Source organism: Phyllostomus discolor, chromosome X, assembly GCF_004126475.2.
Source record: "Phyllostomus discolor isolate MPI-MPIP mPhyDis1 chromosome X, mPhyDis1.pri.v3, whole genome shotgun sequence".
In the NCBI taxonomy this organism is placed as follows: domain Eukaryota; kingdom Metazoa; phylum Chordata; class Mammalia; order Chiroptera; family Phyllostomidae; genus Phyllostomus; species Phyllostomus discolor.
Genome location: NC_050198.1, coordinates 5,196,819 through 5,222,881, shown reverse-complemented (window position 1 = coordinate 5,222,881; position 26,063 = coordinate 5,196,819). Strand labels below are relative to the sequence as shown.

Sequence of the window (26,063 nt, the reverse complement as noted above, 5' to 3'; positions counted from 1 at the left end):
AAATGCCAAAATTGGATGTGAATAAACCATTTTAAACAGGAAAGAGAACAGATGCATGCCCCATCCCTGGACACCAGGCATAGATGGCTTAAGTTCTAATAGCTCACTGAAATGCACTGAAACTTCGGAAATCTGCTGACTTAACCATATTTTTAGATGTAATGTTTAAAGTGTAAAAATACTAGCTTCATCCCACCAATTATAATAAAAACTGAAAGATGTATATCTATAAATTTCATGAAACTAATCCTTTATGAAGTATTCCCCTCCCATCCACATATTTGAAAAACTGTCCTTGGAAAAAGATCATTCTTTTACGATACCACCTGCATAACCCTTAGCTTGATATCAAAAGTACCTTCTTCCTTGACGTAGGCAGGGAAAATAACACAGAAGCCAAAGAACAGGTTTGGTTGAGGGAGAAAGAATTCAGTGGAAGTACAGTTCAAAGAAAAAAGCTAAAAGGCAGAAACACTGGTTTTTCTTTTAACTCCTACCCTCAAGGAATTTTTTATTCTATTTGGTAAAATAATGCTAACCAACAAGCCAAGCAGAATATCAAACATGCAGTCACCTTTTTCTCCCCACTAGCAATTCACAGAAGGGGGTACACAGCAGGGGTCAGAACAGAATAGTTAGGGAAAGTTTCATGTGGGCGAGGCCTGACCTAGGCCTCAAGGGTAAGCTGAATTACTTTAGACCAGAAGGAAACTCTTGACAGCCCATCTAGTGTAAGTACATTATTTTCAGGATAAGGAAAAAGGCCCAGAGGAATACTGTTTTGCTCAAGACCACACAATACACATAAGAAAAGCAAGAGAATAAAAGATCACCACAGGCCAAGAAATAGCGTGATGCCTTTCCACTTTCAACAGGGCTGCATGAGGAATATTAAACCACCACGTGAACGGGATGGAGAGGAGGTAGGATGTGATATGACAGAACCAGCCCACCAGTTACCAGGTGGGATGGGCCATATGCGGAGCACTGAGAAGCACGCTCTGCCGTATGTGGGAGGGAGAAGCTGAGTGAAAGCAATGTTACCAGTGAGAAGCTAGACAAAGACAGGAGAAGATAGCCAAAGCAGGCCCACAGAAAAGTGAGGGTGAGGAGGAATGGAAATTTAGGGGCAAGCTAAGAAGAATGCAGAGGATTTGTGAGCAGCCTGTCGAGGGGCACACACTGACTGTACCCCGGAGGCAGCTGGTCTGAAGGGGGGAACAACAGCGGTGCTCAGGCACAGCAAGGGAGTTCTGGCCCTTGAGGGCCAGAGGCAGGTTGCAAGTTAGGGCAGTTTTGGCACGGCCCGTTTTTAGTGAAGATGCACATCTAGGTAGACAGCCCCATCTGCGAGGTCAGTGCTGGCCCACACTGGGTAGTCAGTTAGTGGCGACTGTCATGACTCCTGGGCTTATGTGGCTGGGTCACAAACAGTGGCTTCAGGCACACCAAGACAATGAGACTGTCAACAAAGGCTGGAAACTGACATGGTAAGAGCGCAGAATGTGACCAACTCCTGGGAATGACAGCCACATTTAGGAAGTGAGCAAAGGAAGAGGTGACAGCAAAGGAAACCAACTAATGATCAAACAACATGACCCAGGGTGATGCAGATCAGACAACAAAAGTTGCACTGATTAACAGTATGACCATCAGAGCTTCCTGGGAGTGTGGGAGATGGACCCTGTGGTGCCCTGCCCTGGAGAGTGAGCAGTGCCAGCCACAGGAAAGTCCACCTTCCATCTTCTGAAGCCACGTGTGAACTTTTTATGCCTTTTCCACATTGACTCTCTTCTCCATTTGCATGGACGAGTAATTTATAGGGTTAATAAGGTTCAAATTTCTAAGAAGCATTCCAACACAACTGTAACTTATGGTGGAAAGTTCAGAAGACTTCTTAAATTTTCACTGAGTTACACTAGCTTTTTAGGAAATGAGTATCACCGCATTATACAAAGTACTCGAAGACACATACCACGCCAAAGAGGTGCTCATTAAAATCCAGGCCAATCTCAATGGAGCAGTACATTTTAGAACTAAATTAGAGTCTTTACATTAAAGAAACTAATTATATAATAAATTTTTTTAAGTGAGTAATTTTTTCAACAGAATGTCATCTTATTAACTGAAAACAGGGTGACTTAACAGGTATGCACATCTAATTTCACCGGTTCATAAAGGCACAGAAACTCTCCTGCCCCCTTTCTCTGAGGGGGAGGCAGCACCTGGTAACCTTACTCCACAAAGGCAAGCAGAGGCCCTGTGTTAGGACAGCCCACGGGACCTGGATCGAGAAGCAGGGACGCAACAAACAGAAGCCCAGGCCCAGACAGCTGCCAGGTGGATTCTCCCAAATACTGAAATGACAATGCTGTTTCCTCCCAAAGTCTTCCAAACAATTAAATAAGAGGGAAGACTCTCAAACTCATTTTACAACACCAACATCACCCTGATACTAAAGCCAGATAAATACACTACAACAAAATTATAGACCAACATCCCTAATGAACACAGATGCAAAAATTCTCAACAAAACACTAGCAAACAGAATTCAATTAACACATCGAAAGGATGACACACCTTTAAAAGGACCATAGATCTCATGATCAAATGGGATTTATCCCTGGGATGCAAAAATGGTTCAACACATACAAATCAATAAATGTGATTACCACAAGAGAACAAAAGACAAAAATTATATGATCACCTCAATAGATACAGAAACAGCATTTGACAAAATTCACATCCATTCATGATAAAAACTCTCAACAAATTGAGTATACAAGAAACATTCTTCAATAGATTAAAGGCCATATATGAAAGACCCACAGCTAACATCACACTTAACAGTAAAAGGCTGAATGCTTTCCCTTTAAGATCAAGAGCAAGATGAGGGTACCCGCTCTCATGACTTGTATTCCACACATGACTAGAATTCCTACTTAGAGCAATGAGATAAGAAATGAAAGGCATCCAAATCATCTGTGATCAAAAGATCTCAGGTACAAAAATGTGAAGACTCCACCCAAAACACTGTTAAAACAAATTCAGTAAAGTTTCAAGATATAAAAATACAAAATCAATATAAGAAATCAGCTGTGCTTCTATATACTAACAACAAAAATATCTGAAAAATAAATAAAGAACACAATCCTATTTATAATAGCTTCCAAAATGATAAAATACTTAGGAATAAATCTGACCAAAAAAAACAAAGGTTCTCTACACCAAAAACTGACGAGAGAAATCGAGGAAGAAAAAAATAAGTGGTAAGATTATGTTCATGTATCAGAAGAGTTAATGTTGTTAAAATGTCCATGCTACCTAATGCTATCTATATATAGTCAGTGCAATGCCTATCAGAATTCCAATCGTATTTTTCACAGAAATTGAGAAAAACTAAAATCTGTATGGAACCACAAAAGAGCCCGAACAAACAAAGAAATCTGGAGAAAGAACAAAGCTGGGGGCTCTATGCTCCCTGATTTCAAACTATACGACAAAGCTGAACTACACAGAACAGTATGGTACTGGCATAAAAACACAGACACTGATCAGTGGAACAGAACTGAGAGCTAAGAAATAAACCTACACAAATAAGGTCAACTGATGTGCGACAAGGGAACCAAGAATACTCAATGGGGAAAGGGTCATTTCTTCAATAAATGGTGCTGGGGAAAATGAATATCCACATGTGAAAAAATGCAATCAGACCCCTGTCATACACCACGCACAAAAATGAACGTGAAATGATTTAAGGACATAAATATAAGACCTGCAGCTATAAAACTCCTAGAAGTAAACAGGTAAAAAGCTCCCCAAAAGTGGTCTTGCTAATGATTTTTTAGATATGACACCAAAAGCAAAAACCCACGAGTGGAACTATAAGGAAAAGCTGCACAATCTGGTTTAATCTCCTCTGTGCCTACCAAAAAAAAAAAGGTAAGTGCTTCCCCCAAGTGGAGACTGCTGATAGCCACATGCTTCAAAACTGCAAAAATAAAGATCAAGAACATACTCCAAGATTCTAAAGCAGTAAGAAATGTACATAAGAGAATTTCTAAAATGAAAAGGGAACCAACTGTATGGGGAAATGTATTTGCCAATGACACCTCGGACAAGGGTTTGATCTCCAAAACATATAAAGAACTCACACTGCTCCACCCCAGGAAGACAAACAACTCAATTAAAAAATGAGCAAAGGATCTGAACAGACACTTCTCCAAGGAGGACATACAGAGGGTCCAGAGACATATGAAAGGATGCTCAGCATCACTAGCCATCAGAGAGATGCAAATTAAAACCAAAATGAGATACCATTTCACACCAGTCAGAATGGCCATCATAAACAAATCAACAAACAAGTGCTGGCAAAGATGTGGAGAAAAGGGAACCCTAGCGCACTGTTGGTGGGAATGCAGACCGGTGCAGCCACTGTGGGAAACAGTATGGAATTTCCTCAGAAAATTAAACATGGAACTGCCTTTTGACCCAGCAATTCCACTGCTGGGATTATACCCTAAGAATCCTGAAACACCAATCCAAAAGAACCCACGCACTCCAGTGTTCATAGCAGCACAATTTACAATAGCCAAGTGCTGGAAGTAACCTAAGTGCCCATCAGTAGATGAATGGATCAAAAAACTATGGTACATTTACACAGTGGAATTCTATGCAGCAGAGAGAAAGAGGGAGATCCTACCCTTTGTGACAGCTTGGATGGAGCTGGAGAGCATTATGCTAAGTGAGATACGCCAGGCAGTGAAAGACAAATACCATATGATCTTGCCTGTAAGTGAAACCTAATCAACAAACAAGCAAGCAAGCAAAATACAACCAGAGACACTGAAATAAAGAACAAACTGGCAGTAACCAGAGGCGAGAGGGGAGGGGAAAATGAGGGGAAAATGGGGGGAAAGAGGGAAGGGTTGTCAAGCAACATGTATAAAGGACCCATGGACAAAACCAAAGGGGAGTAGGATCAAGGGTGGGAGGTGGGGATGGGTGGGGCGGGGGGGAGTAGTAGCGGGAAAATGGAGCCAACTGTACTTGAACAACAATAACAGAAAAAAAGAAATGTGGTGTATATACAATGGAATATTAGCAATAGCAGGAAATCTTCCATTTGTGACAGCATGGATGGACCTTTTGGGCATATGCTAAATGAAATAAGTCAGAGCACGACAATACTGTATAATCTCACTTACATGTATATGAAATGTAAAAGGTCAAGCTCATAAAAACAGGGTAAAATACTGGTGGCTGGAGGTGAGGGGCAGGAAAATTGGGGGGATGTCAAAGGGCACAAACTTTGTTATGAGCAAGTTCCAGGGATGTAATGTATAGCACAGCGACAATGGTCAAAAATACCTTATCGTGGACTACAAAAACAGTAGAGAAAAGCAGGGAGGGCCCCCATTAAAAACACTACCCCTCAGCTCTACCTGGGAGTGGGGCTGTATGGTTCCAACAGGAAGTTTTCAAAATAGATTATGTTCTCAGAGTACAAATTTCCAAAGATTTTAGGTTAACCTATGAAATTGCCATTTTGTACACGAAGAAGTCATGTATCAGCAACTTCATGTGGTTCTACTTAATACAAAAGAAATACAATCTGAAGATTTATCCGTTTTTCTGCAGTAAGAAATTAGTTGACGGACACACATGGGAACAGACTGAGAAAGGGAGGAGATACCTGGAACATTGGAAAGGGGACACTGCAGATGGTGTCACCAATTGTCCCAGTCTGCCGGAGACCTAAGTGTTTTCTGGGACACAGCACTTTGAGTGCTAAAAGCAGGAAAGTCCTGGGGAAATGGAGATGAATTGGTCACCCTACATGAAGGGGAAAACTCCAAGAGGGACACGTGATTTACTCTCATTTCTGGGCAGGAACAGACAAAAGCATCTTAGGAAATTCGAGGTGCATATCAAATGAACCACAGATTTTTCTTACAAATCCTACTATCCCCTGCTGTCAAGTTACCTGCTGTTTTAGTTGTACTTCTTGCTGTTTCATTTGTTCGTATTTGTGCCTCGATTCTGTTGCTTCTTTTAACAACTAGAAAACAGAAACATTCTGGCAGAATACTAATAGTAATTATAAACATGACTATAATGTCAAATGACCCAATAGTTAGGCCTAATTCTTCTACTCATTATTTTACCAAGAACCCCAAGTCTGTAGGTGAAATGTTACATCGAACGCCAGTTACCTGTATCTTTGATCTGTCCCATTTGTGAACACTTAGGAATGCAGGAATAATCTCAATGCTTAGAAAAAGTACTGTGGAGGCCTAATAATAGGTTTATAAAACTCAGGGCTAAATTGTTGTGTTTTAGGCAAAAATAATTAGAAGTATATTATTAGGAGAAAACATAGCTAGGAATCTTGACATTATCTGGGTGCTTTAGAAAACCTCTCTACTCCCCAGAAGCAAGATGAAGCAGGGGGAAACGGTATGAAGCAAAGCAATGAAATCAGAGACCTGGCTTCCTTTTTTTTTTTTCCCCTCTCTATGTGGGATGGTTGATCTTGAGCCTGCAGGGAGCAAGCCGGCCCAGACTTCTCCAAGTCCACATTTCTTTGCCTCCAATTCTTACATGTCTGAAGACGGAGAACCACAGACACGCCTTCGTAGGAGGATAGAGACCTGGTTTCTGATCACTTTTTAAAAAGCAGGGGAGAGGGAGATGGGAGCTTTAATTTATGTAGTTGGGCTTTCAAGAAAATTATATAGTGAAGTTGCATAATAGGCAGCTGTGAAATTCAGTCCCTGAAGTAAAATGTCACACAGTCCAAATAAGCCTTGAAAAGTCCTTAAACTAACCAGAAAGTGTAAATGTGTAATGTGTGCATGTGTATGCATACATGAAATTTACACTCTGACTCCAGAAATGACACCTATGTCTTCAGTTATGCACAGGAAAGCACCATCGGTTCACATAGCAGGACCGTGTGCACAGGCGTCTGTCTGAACCCTAGATGCAAGCTCAGCATGACACGTGCATATCACGTGGGCTGCTCAAGAATGAGTGGTCACACCAGGCCTGCCTTGGGGCCTACGCTACTTGAGGGAAAGCTGGACGGAACAGTCCTCATTATCAAAACCACTTCTCATTTTCATTATTTATTTTGGTTAAGCACATGTAGTTGAATGTCCATGCGTTAAATATACATACCCACCCAATGAGATTCCACTGTATTCACAATTACAGACAGGCGATACAATCTGAGTGTATAGTCTGAGAATAATGCTAAGTAGCATTAGAGCATTTTGTTAAAATTTTTATGAGAAAATTATACAAATAAGTAAACAAATAGCTCCCGTAGTTTCAATGTACTCATTTGAAAAGAGAATGTAACGTTATTATAGAAGACCCATGCTTGGTAAGCTTCATATTAAATTGCTGAATTTAATATACTAAATACTGGTATCATTCTTTAACTTGGTGTCTTGGTGAATATTCTAAGGAAAGTCAAACATGTGCAGGTCTTTCCAGTAACATGGTCTAACCTCTCTAGTGTATCTTCTATACAAAAAGTTAATAGAAATAAAAAGCCAAATGGTTTCTTAACACACATGCCCTTCTCAATCTAGAGCTAAAAACAAAGTAGCATGACCCAGGTGCTACAAATACATGTAGAATAAACTTATGTGTTTTAAGTGGCTTTGGGTACAATTAAGCACTAATCCCTTTTGTAAGAAATGGAACTTACAAATTCTCTCTCTCTCTGATGTTTTTCATCAGCTTCCTTTATCAGCTGTGTCGTCTGCTGAAGCTTTGCGTCCACAAGCTGTTGTTGGAGCTCCTTATGTTTGAACACTTTATCAATATGCTGCAGGGAAAGTCAAATCCTACCATTACTTAATGAAAATGGAGCACAATGACAAGGAAACATAAGTTACAATGCCTTGCTTCTTACCCTGCTTCTTCCACTAATGCCACCAGAGCTAATAACAGAGTGCCCTCCTGTCTTGAACCTCAGGAATGGGGCCCTCTCCTATCACCTCATACCCCTCCCTTTCAGAGGTGGGCCATCGGACACTTTGGCAGCCACTTGCCTGTACTTCCTATTTCTGCCCTACGATGATGGTGAGGCTTAGACTGTATCGAGACAAAGATGGATAAGGAGCACAGACTGTTAAGGCATACATCACACACAGAATTCCTGGAGACTTTTTCTCCCATTAAATTTTCCGAAATTTTTCAGTTGAAGGAAGCATGCTGTGATGGCAGGAATGGCCCCAGGCAGATCCCAGCCCCCTAATCCCAGTCCCCTACCTATGGGGGGCTGGTCACATACACACTGAAGAGCTGTAAAGTCAATCCAATGATTACACTACGTAAAGTGTGTGGGGTCGGACACAGAGTAATCATTTGGTAAAAGGCTGCCACTATTTCTAAAAGGAATAGTAACCACCTAACAATTAAAATTAAGGAGTTACTCTTTAATGGCAATAAAGTCATTAGAACATCCATTCTCAGATGTAGAAAGGATAATTCTTCTTGACCAAAAAAAGGACATTTGATAATGCTCAAAATAAATAAGACAAAAGTAGTGTGATATAAACATATAATTTTAAAATTTTCTACACCTATGATGTGGCAGATTGTTATATTTAAACAACAAAACTAAAAGAATAATTGTAAGAAATTGAGGGCTTTATAATCCAATGGAAAATTTATTCTCTGGTCAAAGAAAAGTTTCTTCAATAAACACACTCTAAGAATAAAGAAAGAAAAGTAAATCTTTATGTTACAGACTTGAGACATAACCACCATGAAAATGATGAACTTAATTTGGGTCTTGATCCAAACAGATTTTTTTTAAGGGGAAGAGAACATTAAATAATTGTTGTTAATTTTTAGGTGTGAAAATAGTATTGTGGGTATGCTTAAAAAGGAATCTTTATCTTTTTGAGGTTCACCCTCAAATATCTATGAATGGAATAATATGACACCTTGGATTTGCTTCAAAATAACCCAGGGGAAAGTGATGAAAATATAACTGAAATCATGGTTTCATCAGCTAAAGCCAGCCGATGTATTTTCTCTCTACTTTTTTTAAGCCTGCAATTCTCCATAATAAAAAAAAAGCAAAAGGTGAATGAGTGATAAAAGTAAGAGCATTTTTAAAACTAAGTTTTCGAAGAGCTGTATATAAAGTTCTAAATTAATATAATTTAAGGTTTGCCTTGGAAACTGGATAAAGTAACCCACAGAAGATGCCACAGTCTTTTTTTTTTTTTTTTTTTGGAACTTTTAATCACCCATTTAAATCTATTTTATTTGTGTGAGGAATACAACACAGATAAAAGCAAAACATTTTACTGACTTAAAAGACAGGGGATGCATCATTTAAAACCCCTAACACCTCTAACACTGTCCATTTGACCTCTAATAGGTTATCACCTATTTACTTTTAATCTAGATACTACCTCTGAACTTCCCAACGACCTTTGAAAATAAAAGTCTTAGTTAGAAGCCAATAACCAAGATTGGCAGTGATGGACCATTCCAGTAAACTTGCAAATTCTATGGATGTATGTATGAAGGTTCAGAAATCAGTTCTTTTTGCCTCCCAAATAGTACAAAACCCCCATTTAAACAAATATCTGAAACACAGGTGCAATGCAGTAGTGGTGTGGACTGTACAGATTATCAAATGTCTGAGAGATGGGGCATCTGAGGCCAAGTATTTATTCATTATTAGCCTAGATAAGGGGAGAATCTGTACGCTAAAATCACAATCTTCTAGCCCTGACCTAGTAGGTTGGGTGTTGTCCCGTAAAGCAAAAGGTCACTGGTTCAATTCCTGGTCAGGGCACATGCTTAGGTTACAGGTTTGGCCCCACCCCCCACCCCCCATTAGGGTGTGTACATGAGGCAACCTATCGATGTTCCTCTCCCTCTTCCTCCCTCCCTTCCCCTCCCTCTAAAAATAAAGAAATAAAATCTTAAAATCACAATCTTCCAGTATCATATAGAAGACAATAGTACTGAATTATGTCTCTAAGGAACTGCCTGTCTCTAAGGAACTGCCTCACATACCCAAATCTACTGACCCCTGCGCTGTGGAGTGACGATCCCAAAGCATCCTTCCTTCATGTAGTGGCTGAGCCTTTCCTAATAAAGGCCTGTCTTCTGCTACACATATACAAGAGTTCTACGACCCCCGTGGCAACAGTTTTACCTCTTTAGTAGTGAATGGTGAAAAGGCTGTGCTAATAACAAGCTGTTGAAATGAAGAAAACACCTTTACCTCCTCCCTCAGTGCATACTGTTCGATGAGCTTCTTCAGTTTCTCTCCCAGTTCAATGTTCTCCTGGCGGAGTTTGGCGTTGTGTATGTCATGCTGTTCAAGCTGTGCCTGGATTTCATTTAAAGTAATTTGGAAGTGTGCAGTTGCTTCTTTACGTCTTTCTTCCTCCTCTCGGGCCTGCTGCATATTTTCTTCCTTGTTATGGAAAATAATTTGTTAATGGTATAGACTTATGGAAAAGGGTACTCCCAAAAGCTGCTCCTAGGTGGATTCATTTACTGCTTCCCCTGAAGTGATGCTTCTGAACTCTAATTCCTTCCCTTTATTTATGACCAAAAGGCTCTCATTTAAAAGCAAGCAGCCTTTCCTAAGTAAACAGAACAATCAGAGAGACACATAATGCCCTGCTGTAAGTGCTATGTGACCATCTGAAGTTCACTATCCTGAAAGACAAGTAAGGAGCCTGTCCATGCAGCCAGCTTCCTCCACCTATGTTCCCAAATGCAGCATCCTCTGTGGTTCCAAAAGGCAGCATCTTAAATTAACCTCAAGAGACAGATCCCTTCTTGCAGCTGACTTTCTGAGTCATATCTTCTACTTCCTAGGGGTAAAAAGACAAATGGAATGTGTATCTCAAAAAGTCTATTTCCAACTCTTGCTAGGATACACGTATTAAAAGACTTTTACATGTCTAAACAAGTCCAATCAAAATATTGGTTTGCTATGGGGAAAAAAAAATACCACCTACTTTAAATAACACCTAAATCCAAAGGTTCAAATGCAAAGAAAAAAACCATGGGCTACCACATGAGGTGCAGATCTATTTCCTGAGCTCTCCTGTATTCTAGGCCTTAGGAGTATGCTGTGGTGGGGGAGTATGAGGTCCTGCTCAGTGAAAATCAAACCAAAACTCTACAAGAGGAAAGGCCTGCCCCATAGCTCTGCTTTTTCCTTTTTCGCTGTTGGTACCATCAGTCTTTGAATACCTGCTCCCCCTTCCTTTATGATCGGCCAAAGTATAAGAGCTTTTCTGCTCAGCATGTGTTTTCCCTTCCAAGGTTCACTCTGCCTTTAGTCTGTTCCCACTCACTGCTCAGTACATGTCAGCTTCTCATACATGGTGATGAATGACGTCAGTGCTCAGCAGAAAACTGGTAGCTTTGAGCTTCCTAAGCCATGGCTCCCAGCAGGAAAGCTTGTTCTAAACACCAATCTCATCTAGATCCCCATGAGCAAATATGAAGGACCCTAAGCATCAGTACAAGCAAAATAGAAAGCAAGGTGGTAGCTCTGTCTCCAAGTAGAGACAAGGACTTCTTTTAAATAGGTACACAGGGTTATAGAAAAAAAAAAAACAGAGGCAGTTAGTTCCCCCTGAAACAGAGAACAATGCACCGACCTTTAATGTCTTGTTGTGACGCTGAAGTTCCCTGCAAAGAGACTCTAGTTTGCTTCTTGCCAAGATAGCCTTGCTGTGCTCACTCTGCAAGTGAACTTTCTCTTTCACAATCTGAGCTTGCTTCTTCTGCAGAATCTTCATTTGCTTCTGAACGTTCCTGCTCTCCTCCAGCTAAAATAACAAGCACTTTACATTTAGGAAGTACACTGAAAACCTCTGGGCTATGGACAGAAGAATCACATTAAGGGCTATGAACACATTTTCAATAACCAAATATTATAGTGTACTATTTTAGTTTCAATTGTTTCATACCCCTCTACTCTGCCAACCTTCTCTTTTCCAGTTGTGATAGGAAAGTAAACAAACAATTTAGAGTAGGGGAAAAAATCTTCAACTCTTTATTTTCCTACTAAAAACAAAAACATGATGTTTCCAGAAACCTTTTTAGGAATCAACCGCATCAAGTTTTACTTCTCTGAAAGCACACACAGGCTAGTTTAATGTGATGGCCCTCCTGTAAGTTAATAAGCACCGCTCAGGGTTCTTAGCTAGTGAGTGGCGAATCACTACAATTTCAGGTTTGGAGCAAAGGAGTCTATTCAAGGTTAAATCAACACTAATAGATAAGATGGCAGCCTTACTGACCTTCCACTGAAGGAAAGGATGCTGAGTCATGATTTCACGAACAAGAGTGACCCCTGGTGGCCTAGCAAAATATACCAAGCATCCCCAGAGGCGATGTGCTTACAGCTATTAAAAATGCCTTTATAAAAACTCTTGCCGGAAAAGTAATACTTTCGTAAAGCAATCTCTCTGTGGGCCACAGGCTGCGGCACAGTTCCAAGGGGCTGCTGCCGGTTCTACACAAACTATCTGTAACTCCAGCGAGGACTGGAAGTCCCCCAGCCTTCCTCACCTCAAAGTAACCACAGTCCTGAATCCTGGGTTTACTACTTTTTGCTCTCCTCTTTATACCATCTGTGTGTGGTCCTAAAATAAGTCATTTTGGTTTTAGTTGTTTTGACTTTATTGTGGCTACTGCAACTGGGGAACAGAATTTTTTATTTTCTTTCATTTAAATTAATATACGCTTAAATAGCCACATGTGGTGGCTGTTTTGGACAGCATGGCTGCGGATCATATGGCTACAGTCACCCTGATGGCTCACATGTAGCTATGGGATCAGGGGACAGCAAACTTTGTCTGTTCAAGTCCAAAAAGTAAATATTTTAGGCTTTTGCAGGCTACGGATGGTATCTGCTGTGTTGTCCTTGTTTCTTACGCAAAACTTTAAAAATGTGAAGTCTATTCTTAGTTTGTAGGCAGCACAAAAACAAGCCTTGCTGGATTTCGCCAACAGGTTGTATAATATTGCACTTTTAAAACAATATACGACATACAGTACACTTTATTGATTCATTCACTTATTAGTGAGTATTTGGGATGTTTGCGGGTTCATTTCTCACAAAGGTATGGACATTCTCATGTGTTTCGTGGTATACACATGCAAGAATTTCTCTTGGGTGCAAACCTAGAAGTGGGGTTGCTAGGCAGTGATTTCTGATGTTCTATTTCACATTACTATGCCAGACTGTTTGCCAGAGTGGCTGGCAAATTTCTTCTCCCATCAACGATTTATAAGAGATCATGCAGATGCACATCCTCTCCAAAACTTAGTATGATCAGAATTCTTAATCTAGGCCACTACAATGGCCGTAAAATGGCATCTTGTGGTCCTAATTGGCATTTCTCTGATCACTAATCAGATATCTCTTTGTATGTTTATGTACCTTTAAGATATCTGTGTAGCTGTTTTTTCTACTTCTGTGAAATACCTCTCACATGTCTCTTGCCCAGTTTTCCATTGGTTTATTCTTTTTGCATTCATTTGTAGGTGTTGCTTACATATATCCTTGACACTAAAAAGTTTGTGTTGAATATATTTTTTGGAAATATGTTCTCCTGTGTAATGTCTTCTCACTTTCTTTTAAAGTGTCTTTTGACGAACAGAAAGTCTTAATTTCAATAGTCAATTCTTGCAATCTTTCATGATGGTGCTTTTTGTGTTGTAAGAAATCTTCCCCTTAACCCAAGTTTGGAAAAATATTCATCTGTTAACATATCTAAATAAATCTAAATGGTATCTAACATTTTTAAAGCTTAATTTCTGACATTTAAATCCTTAATCCATTTAGAATTGATCACTGTATGTGATAAATAAAAATCTAATTTCATTTTTTTGCATAAGAATTGCCACTTTTCAAGTTCCTTTAATTTCACGAGGGCAGTGATTCTCCCCCAAATGCATCTATAGATTCCATAAAATGCTCTTCAAAATCCCCAAGTGGTGTTCTTTCCCATGAAACTAGTAAGTTGAATCTAAAATGACACAGAAAGCCCTGGTTGCTGTGGCTCAATGGATTGAGCACTAGCCTGCAAACCAAGGTTTGCAGGTTTGATTCCCAGTGAGGGTACATGTCTGGGTTACAGGCAAGGTTTCCAGTAGGGAAGGCACGCAAGAGGCAACCATGCATTGATGTTTCTTTCCCTCTCTTTCTCTCTCCCTTCCCCTCTCTAAAAATAAATAAATAAAATCTTTTAAAAAAATCAAGCTTTAGAGTATTTTCTGAAAACAGTAAATGTTTCATCCTTCTTATGTTCAGCACAAATCTAAATCTAAGAGAGGTTGCTCACTTGGCAATTCTTCAATGTGTCACATCCTAAAATGGATTTAGTGACCATAACTGGTACTTAAAAATACCATAGCCCCCCCTCCCCACACATACACACAAACAGAGACACTTTAGATCCCTGCTACTTAAGCTGTGACCCAAGGGCTGCTAGTACCCTTATCACCTCCTAAGAGCTTGTGGCTTGTTAGAACAGACTCTCAGGGCCCAACCCAGACTCAGTGAATCAGAACGTACCTTTTAACAAATGTCCCAATGACCTACGTGAGTTTAAGGATTGCCTTATGCAACTATTTGCCCTTTCCTCTCCTAACCCATTCATGGCTAACTACTGTTGTCAGGTAGCCAACCCTACACTGCTTTCTTTTGGTCTTTTACTCTTTTCTCCGTTTTCTCTTTTCCCTTTTTTTGTTCTTATCTTCTGTTCCCACCACTTCTTGCACGATTCTCCTCATGTGGATGGAACCAAAGGGACTTTCTTCCATAGCTAATGGAACTTAAAGGACTCCTGATCACACTGGTTTCTGCCATCTCTGCATTTGTTCTAGGCCATTTTTCATGGATGCCCAGGATTTCCTTCTGCTCTGAATTGTACAAGGTTCCACACTGCTGAATGCCAGCTATGTGGAGGTATACTCAGACCCCTCTGCAAACTGAGGGAAAGTAACTTTAATTCTTTCAGTAACAAATAAATAGAATTCACTTTAGAACTGGTCATTGACAAACAGCAGTTTATGATATGGAATAAAACTGCCTTAACAACACATGAAAATGCATGTAAATTGCCAATGATGATTCACATTAAGTATTTCACAAAGGGCATTAATTTTAGCATTTACATTAGAATTCTAAGTCTTCCAAAACCTTTCATTCAAAGGCTTGTATGATTTTCCTACGCTTCAGCTTAAAAAGAATGGCAGTGTTTCCATGCTGAGACTGCTTTCTTAATTTTAAAAAGAAAATTAATGCTTCTTGAAATTACACAGGCCCAGAACAATTAAGATCAATTTCTTTGGAAGATGGAAAAAGGAATGCCTGGCACACAGCATATGCTAAATCAAAATTTCCTGAGCCACAGTATGTGTTAGCAGACTATTTCATCCAACTCACAATTTCAATCACAATGGCTAAAGCCTTTAACTTTAGATTCCACTAGGAAAAATTAAATACAGGAACTACTACATCCCAACTGACTAAAAGCATCATAACACAGGGGTAAAAAGGCTGACTTAGAAATACTCCAAGAATGAGTTTTACAAAATGTATACCATATCTTATTAGCATTCTAATGTTCTCTCATAGGTATCAAGTTTTAAAATGATGTCATACAAGCAACAAATAAAGCCCCAAGAAATCAGATTCTCCTCTTCAATTTTGGAATAAAACATAATTTTACATTTAAAGCTACAACAAAGTCACATTTTAAAAAGCTGATCAAGCACATACCCATTTTGCTATATTTTATATGGACCTCACTCCCATGATGTAATACTCACAAGATCAGCATATTTCTTACAGAGAGCTGCCAGCTTCTCTTCTGGAGTTGAAAGGGTATTTAGGGCTTGCATCAGTAATAAAACTTCTTTTCCTGATGATTAACAAGATAACAAATAAGTCCTGGAAGAAGAATGAGATCAAATCTAACCTGCAAATTCTATATAACATTTCCTGTGTTCTGACAATCTGAATAAAATAATTTATGCCCATAACTAGAAATAAGATATTTTCCAGCTAAATTAAGAAAGCTATTTTTAAATTCGGGGATTAGCAGCTCCCCCCACCCCCAAATTTCTTCACTTTCTAACAAGGCTAGCTATTTGTAAGAATTCTTGCTGAAGGCTTGAAAATCCTTCTGCTTAACTACTGATGTCCAAGTTAAAACAAAGGGCAAGTTACAAAGGGCAGAATATTTTTAAAAGCTTCCTCCTAAGCAAGTACAAATATAGATGTTCAAAGGGAATTTCAGTTGGTACTCTCTGCCCGCCTAAGATACACATACTCACTTGTGACACGTGCCTTTTTCTATGTGAAATCTAAGTGACTTCTGACAATTTAGGAAGCATATTCCATGTGTTAACCAAGTTCTTCATAAATAAAAAGATGTCAACACAGCTCTTCCCTTGGGGAAAAGAGCTTAACAACATTTAAAGACTTTGGCAGGGAGAAGCAAGTGGTTAAAGCAGAAGGGGATGAGTGGTGTTTCAAAATAAGTGATAATGTTTTACTTGTTAATAATGCTAGGTGGTAGGTTCAATTTATATGATGATTTTTAAACTCACATTACATCTGGGTATTTTGGACATACAATTCATATACCATAAAGTTTACAATTTTAAGAATACAATTGAAGCCCTGGCTGGCATAGCTCAGTGGATTGAGCACAGGCTGCGAACCAAAGTGTCGCACGTTCGATTCCCAGTCGGGGTACATGCCTGGGTTGCAGGCCATGACCCCCCAGCAACCGCACATTGATGTTTCTCTCTCTCTCTCTCCCTCCTTTCCCTCTCTAAAAATAAATAAATTAAAATTAAAATTAAAAACTTAAAAAAAAGAGAATACAATTGAGTATATTCACAAAGTTGGGCAACCATCACTGCTGTCTAATTTCAGAACACTTTTTATCACCTCAAAAAGAAACCCCATACCCTTCAGCAGTCCCCACTGCTCCCTCTTCTGAGCAACCACTACTCTAACTTTTTGTCTCCGTGGATTTGCAAATTCTAGACACTTCATATAAAATTGACTCACATATACAACATGGCCTCTGTGTCTGGTTTCTTTCACTTGGCATAATTTTTCGAGGTCCACCAACATGGGATCAGCACTACATTAGTTTTTATTGCTGAATAATACTCTACTGTATGAGTATACTACATTTTCTTACCCATTCATCAGCTGATGGATGACACTTGTTTTAACTTTGGGGCCATTGTGAATAATGCTGTCAGGAACAGTCAGCTACTGCTTTGCATGGACACATTTTTAATTTTCTGGGGCACATATGTATAGGTAGAATTGCTGGGTCACATGGTAATATTATGTGCAACTTCTTAAGACCCCATTTGCTGTTTCACATATCATTGGGCCTGCTAACTTTGAAGAAATTTGTCTTATTTGTAAGGAATTAAAAATTTTTCCATTAAAATTATTTTTATATTTCTATAAATTTTTAAGTTTTCCTATTTAACAGAAAATGGATTTATTTAATAAGGATAATTCTAACATAGTATATAGAAAACCATACAAATTAAACACTGTTAATCTTGAGTATAATAAGTATAAAAAACTTAGGGGCAACCAGTAAGGTGAAAATGAAAGGTCAGTTCAGACTTCATAACGAGATTCAATGTATCACATTCTTGGTCCTAAGTCTCAAATAGATGAGGCAAAAGAAAACATACCCTTGAGAGCCAGTCTTACCCCACTTTCTGAACTATAGGTAACATTATGTCATCTCTAAATTTTTGTTGACTGGTTTTTAAATACTAAAGTGATCAAATAAATATACAGTTTTCATAGTAAATGTTGGTCAGGCTACATTAAAGATGCAAACAAGGCAAGTCTAATACTACTTCTATCATGTAGGCCCCAATTTTTTTCACAAAAGCCAATTCTTATTTAGAGCAAACTTCCTACTCTGCTCTCTTCGCCTCCTGCACAGAACTGTAGCACACAGGCAGACAGACCCCAGTGAAGGGTAGGAACACCCACCTCAATACTGGCCACTACAGGCCACGGTCATAATCACCCGTGCCACAGGAAATGTAAGTAAATGGGCTGTGTGTGAAAATGTCCAACCACTCAGTGGATTGAGCTCAGGCTGCGAACCAAAGTGTGGCAGGTTCGATTCCCAGCCAGAGTACATGCATGGGTTGCAGGCCATAACCCCCAGCAACTGCACATTGATGTTTCTATCTCCCTTCCTTCCCTCTCTAAAAATAAATAAAATCTTAAAAAAAAAAGAAAAAGAAAAAGAAAAAGGAAATGTCCAACCACTATGCAGAGATATTACCTAAGGTCTTTTCTTTGCTCCTGTTGCACTCTGAATCTTGCTGACCATCAGGGGGATCTGTTCGAGCTTCTTGCCCAGGAATGGCCTCTCTTGACTCTTGTGTGCAGTATGCTGAGCTCACCAAACTTCTGTTTTTTGTTATAAAGTTACTGCCTTCATCCTCTTCCAGTGAATGCTTGTTACTTGTGCCACCACAATTTGAATCTTGATGCTGAAGTATATCGTTTGATTGAGAGTTACGCAACATATCTGCTTTCACCCCTAGCCCGCATATTCCAGCTTCTTCCATTGTGCCAATCACAAACTAGAGGGGAGGAGAAAAAAATGGAAATGGGGGTTAAATCAAATGTAATCAATGTTTAAAACCAATAGCACACTGTAGGCTGACAGCTTTTTTCTTTCTTAGTGGTTTGTAAAATTGATGAAAATATGGTAGGTAGTTTGTGTTTCACTGAGAGGTGACCTAACTGAAAAGGATAAGAAAAATAAAAGTTAAAATATAGTGTCGCAGGTTCAATTCCCAGTCAGGGTACATGCCTGGGTTGCAGGCCATGACCCCCCAGCAACCACACATTGATGTTTCTCTCTCTCTCTCTTTCTCCCTCCCTTCCCTCTCTAAAAATAAATAAATAAAATCTTTAAAAAAGAAAAAGTTAAAACAAACCACATATCTTAAGTGGTACCAAAGGAAGAAATGCCATTTAGTTGTAAATCTTCACTTATTTCCCTATAAAAACTCCACTATTTAATCAACAAAAAATTTCATGTTAGTTAACAAACGTGAAATTATCCTGAGTTAATGATCATGAATTATTCTGGTCTTGGTGGTAACCAGAGTTTTGGTGGCGATCCCTCTGATGGTTAACAGTACACAGAGGTCGAATTAAATGTTGCACACCTGAAACTTAGATTGTATTCCAGTTTTACCTCAAAAAAATTATTCTGGTCTTATCCTGAAGGAGATGATGGTACAGAAGAGATGGTTCACTAGGTGCCCAACAAAAACCCCATGCTCCTCCAATATCCTGGGGAGCTGGCACTGCTGGACCAGTACTCAGCTAAGGACAGTATAACTCCCAGCCCTTACATTTAAGTGGGATTCCCATGTGAAGTTCCCATGAATGGAATGTGAGCCCAAGCGATGACTGTCCCTTCTGCAACAAGACTTTTATTCTTAGAAGCAAATGTTCTTTCTCTGCTATCTCTTTCCCATTCTGGCTTAATGCAGAGGTCTCCAAGATCCTACAAGATGGCAGAGGCACAGGATGAAAGTAGCCTGGGCCCCTAAATCCCATGTACATGTAAAGAAAGTCACCCTTTTTACAAAGAACACCCGTGTTACTATTATTAAACTATAAGGTTTCACAGTTGACCTGTGAAGTCATTACACTGTGTAAAAGAAGCCAGACACAAAAAGCCACATATTGTCCACATTAAAACTATTAAAGGAAGAAAATTAATTTGTTGCACATTAAGCACCAAAATCTTGAGAATAATGTTTTAAACAGCTATCCTAACCCTAACATATACAGATAGTAGGCATGGGACAGGTGGCTGGCTTTATTCTAGTATTTTATTCTCAAATCAGTTACTTTACCTTACTCTCTCATATCACATTGTTAACCCCCCTTGTTAATACTGCTTGGTCACATGATGTAACACAAATTTAAATTCTGTACATGTTCTGTGTAGAAGAGAGTGTCTCCCTTTTTGAATGATACAATGGGGGGGGTTGTCTAATACCTTTTTCTTATTACAACTGGGCAAAAGCTATTTTCCAAAATTAGTAGAACAGAGATTATTTCCAGTTATAATAATAAAAATACAGCCTTGGCCGGTAGGGCTCAGTGGATTGAGCACCCGCCTACAAGCTAAAGGGTTACTGGTTCGATTCCCAGTCAGGGCACATGCCTGGGTTTCTGGCCAGGCCCCCAGTTGGGGGCATGCGAGAGGCAACCACACACTGATGTTTCTCTCCCTTGCTTTCTCCCTTCCTCCCCTGTCTAAAAGTAAATAAATATTTAAGAAATAAAAATAGAAAAATAAAAATCCAACCAAAGAACTAAAACTAATTTAAAGCACCAAAGCAGGGGATAGAGAGGTTAAGGAAACTAAATGCTTATCTTTGACAGTCTAACACTGATATATCAAGTACCGTACTTTTAAAAGAACAAGTTGGTACAGTCACTCTGAAAAACTCTTTAGCAATATGGATACCTTCCAATATGGTTAATTGTAGTCCTGGGATTTGACCCAAGTGTGCATGTATGTGCAACCAAAGGCCAAGAATGTCTACAGCAACACTATTTGTAATTACACAAAAATGGAATCAATCCAAATTTCTATCAACAGAAGAAAGGATCATTCTAACATGTTCATACCATCCAGCAATGAGAATGAAATACTACTACATACAGCAGCAGAGCTGAGTCTCATAGGCAAACTGCTGCAAGGAAGATGCCAGAATACAGAGTCTAGGAAACAATTTATATATAAAGTTCAAAACCAGGCAAAGTTAATTTATGGTGCTAGAAATGAGGATAGTGGTTACTGGTAAGGGCAAGGCCTTCTGCGGTGTCGGGTAATATTCTGTCTTGATCTAGATGGGGCAACATAGGCGCTCACTTTGTGAAAACTGAGTAAGCCTAAACATTTGCGCTTTGTATACTGTTCTGAATATATGTTTTACTTCAGTAAGGTTTATTTTAAAAGTTGTAATTTATACATTATTCAAAATTAATGAAGAACCAAAACAGAAATATCTTCCCCTGGGGAGAGAGATCAGAGTCGTGTTGCTTTTCATACTTTAAAAACAATGTACCAGCACTGGCTGGTGTAGCTCAGTGGATTGAGCACGGGCTGCAAAACAAAAAACAATGTACCTGCAATACTTTCACTTCTTAAAAAAAAGTAATGCATTAAGGGAAAATGGGCTACTTTAAGTTTGATGCCACTTCAGATTATAAGCCTAATTCAGATTTTTTAAATTTACAAAGTAATATTGAAGACCTTAATTCTTTCAAAAAAATTTAAAATTTGACTTCCACATATAATGAATTCCATAGAGCATTATTTCTCATGTAATCCATAGATGTTAAGTTTATTTAAAAATTAATGATGAGCCCCAGCTGGGTGGCTCAGCTGGTTGGAGAATCATCCCACACACCAAAAGGTCAGGGGTTCAATCCCCAGTCAGGGGGCATATGGGAGGCAACTGATCAATGTTTCTCACATTGATGTTTCTCTCCCCCTCCCCTTCCTGTCTCTCTAAAATCAATAAACATATCTTTGGGTGAGGATTAAAAAAATTAATGATGAAATTTTAGGAATTGTCCTTTGTTAAATTTCATTACTGCAGAAATTTCTTAAAATCACTAATATGCCCCAATAACATACTACAGAAGAATTACTATCAAACCAAATGCAAAGGGTCATTTTAATGCTACATTGTATATTTAACTACTAATTCTACCTCTAATTTATGTCAGTTATTAAACTGCCATGTACTAGTTGGGCCCATAATGTTAACAGAGACCTTTTATGCAAAAATGAATACTATTAATACCATCTTCCCCAATTTATAAAAAATAATTTTCAAACCTATTCCCTGAAGACCATCAGTATTAAGAATAGGACTACGTAACCACAATGTTGGCTTTAAATATTGGTGAGAATCTATTAAAAGATAATTAAAATGAAGATTCTTTATCCCTAACACATAATTTCTCAGAAGCTTAATGATAATAACCCCCACACAATACCAGAAAGTATGGTGTCAAGTCAAATCCAAACGTAACGAGTAAGCAATATAGAAGACTGGGAGCATAAGTAATTTTCACCAAGGAAAACCTGAGGCCTATCCTAGGATCAATTTTAATAAGAAAGCTACATGAGGAATGAAATTTGTTAATTTGCAGTTTTTCAGTCCTATTTGTGCTCTTTCTTAACAGCTTTACTGAGATATAATTTATATGGCATACAAGTTGTGAAACAAGAGTGTACAATTCACTGGTTTTTAGTGTGTTCACAGTTGTGCCACCATCACAATTAATTTTAGAACTTTTGATACCTCAAAGTGAAACTTAGTACTCTTCAGCTATAAATCCCTAATCCTTCCATTATTTCCAGCCATAGGTAACTAATGCACTTTCTGTCTCTACAGATGTGGTTATTCTGGACATTTCATATAAATGGCATCATATAGTATGTGGCCTTTTGTGTCTGGTTTGTTTTAGACAGCATAATGATTTCAAGATTCAACCATGAAACCTTGTAGTTATAATGCTGTATGTATCAGTACTTCATTTCTTTTTATTACCAAATAATATTCCACTGTGTGAAATATCCACTGTGTGGATATACCATGTTTTATTTATCCATTCATCAGTTGATGGGCATTTGTATCAACTTTTGGAGCGCAACTACTGCGTCATACGGTCAATCTGTTTTAACCTTCTGAAGAACTGCCACACTATTTTTCCAGGGAGTGCACCATTTTACATTCCCACCAGCAGTGGATGAGGGTTCTAATTTATCCATATCCACACTGTCCTTTTGATTACAACCATCCAAGTATGGAGGTATCTCATCTAATGATGTTGAAATTCTTTTCATGTACTTATCGGCCATTTGTATACCTCCTTTAAAGAGATGTCTATTCAGGTCCTTTGCCTATTTTTTATCTGGGTTATTTGTTATTTTATTATTGAGTTGTACAGGTTCTTTATATACACTATACACAAGTCCCTGATGAGACATATGATTTGCAAGTATTTTCTGTTATTACTATTCTTCATTCTCTCAATTTTGGAGAAAAGGCACAATATATTCACCTATTTCAAAATGGCGTAGGAAGATTTAATAACTAATAACAGAACACTGGAAGTATCACAGAACACATGCAAATTTTATTAAAATTATAAGCAGTCAGAAAAAGTAATCTTTTACTTAACATAAATGGATTCTCAAATGGAATAAAGAATGCTAAGACCCCCAACCCAACAAAACCAGGCAAACAATATGAAGAATTCACAGAAAGGAAATACTAATGGCTTGTAAGTATATGCTTACCTTTACTAATAAGAGAAATGCAACTTAAAACTATCACATATTTTTCACATCAAAAACTCTTACACATTGTGTAAGAGAGGAAGTAAGGTATTCTCAAGCATTTCTGGTTGGGGGATAAATTAGTTTAACCACTGCACAGTCCAGTTCAAGGCGGGGATTATCTCAGAACGGGCAGAAGGAAACATTCCGGAGTGCTGGAATGCTCCATATCTTGATAAGGGTTTGGTTACAGAGAGAGCAGCACGCATCTGTTACAACTCAACATTTACACACTTAACAACAGCTTCATGGGTGAAGGGACAGACAAGGGAACAGACATGAAAAGGGAAGTATAGTAAACCGTCAGAGGTAGAATCTAGGTGGTAGCAATGTGGATGTTCAGCATGAAATTCTTTCAACTTTACCATGTTTGAAAATTTTCATAATAAAGTTAAAAATCATCATACCACATGTGCTTTGATCAGCAAATTCATTTCTTACCCATTTTTCCTACAGATAAACCAGTATATTTGTGATATGATATGCATAAGGATATTTATGAAGCATAGCAACAAAAAATCAGAAATATCCTAAATGTCAATTAACAATGACTAGATAAACTGTGACACATCCACACAATGGAGTATTATAGCATCTGTTAAAAAAGAACAGGAAGTTGTATAATCACTAAACTGTAAGTACAGGTTGAAAAGGGAAAAAGAAAAATACCCTGTAGTAATGCACTGTATGCCATGAAATGGGTGTTTGTAGGGGGGAGGGTTCTATAAGAAATATGTTAATGGAGAGAAACTGGTGAGTGGGGTCAGAGTGGAAGGCCACTGGGCTCCACAGCAGGCCTGTTTTTACCTTTCAAGTTAGGGACCAGGAATTAGCTTCCTAACAGTTTGTTGGGGTTTTTTTTTTTTTAAAATACCAAGATGAATAGGGTTAATTTAGTATCTATTATTAGGCAAAAGAAGAGAACATATTTATTTAAATTCCAATCTCAAATAAAAGTGAAAGCAATAATAATTTCAAGATGAATTTCTATTTGAACCTTTCCTTAAACAAAATCATATAACAAAAACATAAAACGTTTTCACTTTGCTAATCAATCTCTAGTCATGAGCAGCATGTTTAGCTCTTGTAGCTTGAAACACTACAATAGTGTGCTAGAGAGCACATCATTTGGCCCCAATAGAGTTTATGAGAACCCTAAACTCCAAACATCTCCCCAACCCAGATGCTACGCACCTATCAAAGGATATATTTCTCCATCTTCCTTCCACTGTCTCAATACCTGGAGCTAAGATGTCTCCTTAACTGAAGAAGAGGGTCCTTCAAAATGGATAGTCACCAGTTTACCAACAATTAATTGTAGAAGCAAAGAATAACTATTTCAGAAAACTTTGCAAATGAAAATGAATACTCTGTATTCATCTACTACTTGTAATAGGTTTTTAGATCAGTACATTTGAAACTTAGCCTGCACAGGAATTAAAAATCTAACAGAGCCCTGGCTGGGTAGCACAGTTGGTTAGAGCACTGTACCCACACGCCAGGGTTAAGGTTTAATCTCCATTCAAAACACATAAAAGAATCAACCAATGAATGCATGAATAAGTGGGATGACAAATCGATATTTCTCTAATCAATGAATTTTAAAAAAATTTTAAGCCTAAAAGAAAAAAAGTTAAATGAGTTTCTTTCCCTACTACTCTGTGAATAAAGAGGATGAATAACTAAAGTTTAAAACTTTCACTTATGCTCTTTCAAGTAAGTGTTGCTAAAGAACCATATTTCTTTGGCTTGTTTTGTTTAAAGAGCTTCAATATTATTAGCAATGGTTGTTCTTTTACTAAAGCTGGTGTAAATAAAAAACAAAGAAGTCAACACCCACATTCACTTCCTAATTATTTCAACTACCATCTGCTTCAATAAGCTAGAATGCCTTCAACCAGTGCCAAGCATGTACTAAGAGCAGAAATCACTCAGTCCTTGCTGCTGAGGGCTGGTGTGGCCCTTCAGAGGGAGCTGGTGGGACAGCTTGTGCACACTTACGCATTTTCCTGAGGAGAGACCCTTAGCTTGCCCTGGGTTCCAAAGAAAACTATCAAGTAGGTGAAGGGAGCCTTCAGAACTTGTTAATTCCTGTTACCCCATTTAACCTTTCCCAGCCCACTGAGAGATAGGTCTTAATGTTCCCAGATAAGGAAAATGAGACTTAGGTGAGGTGAGGTAACTTGCCCAAGATCATATTGAAGTCGGTAAAAAGGGCCAGCAAAATTCAAAACCAGGTCCGTCAAACTCAAGGGCCTATGTTCTCTCCATTGCGGTGCTCCCCTCCCTTCATACATCAGCCTTGCAAAATGAAAGGTCAAGGCAAACAGATATCTCACGCAGTTACAAAATGTCTAAAAATACATAGCATGCTTGCTAGATATACCAGTCCGCATTTAAGAAAACACTGGGAAAGAGATCTAAAATTTTTAGCAGTGATTAAGTCAGGGATTTAGAGAGGTGAGGCAGGATTAATCCAGGGGTACAGATGCCTTTAAATAATTTTAAGTGGTTATTTAAGGCATTGAGGATTTTTTTTGAAAACGTATTTCTGTCTTAGCATAAACTAAATTGTCTCTACCCTGG

At 38.6% G+C, this 26,063-nt stretch overlaps 1 protein-coding gene and 1 non-coding gene across 3 annotated transcripts in view; both read right to left on the bottom strand.

Moving 5' to 3' along the window:
* TXLNG (taxilin gamma) overlaps positions 1-26,063 on the bottom strand; it is a 48,084-nt gene that overhangs the window by 6,470 nt on the left and 15,551 nt on the right. For both annotated transcript variants that reach the window (XM_028522586.2, XM_036016966.1), the window contains exons 2-7: positions 18,369-18,672; positions 15,853-15,944; positions 11,667-11,837; positions 10,268-10,462; positions 7,721-7,840; positions 5,987-6,061 (exon numbers count right to left, since the gene is read on the bottom strand). In XM_028522586.2, coding sequence (XP_028378387.1) covers positions 5,987-6,061; positions 7,721-7,840; positions 10,268-10,462; positions 11,667-11,837; positions 15,853-15,944; positions 18,369-18,672 — 957 coding nt within the window. The remainder of the gene's footprint in view (positions 1-5,986; positions 6,062-7,720; positions 7,841-10,267; positions 10,463-11,666; positions 11,838-15,852; positions 15,945-18,368; positions 18,673-26,063) is intronic.
* LOC114505866 lies at positions 6,517-6,646 on the bottom strand. The gene has a single exon (XR_003685323.1). It is a non-coding gene; the product is annotated as a small nucleolar RNA SNORA38 (small nucleolar RNA).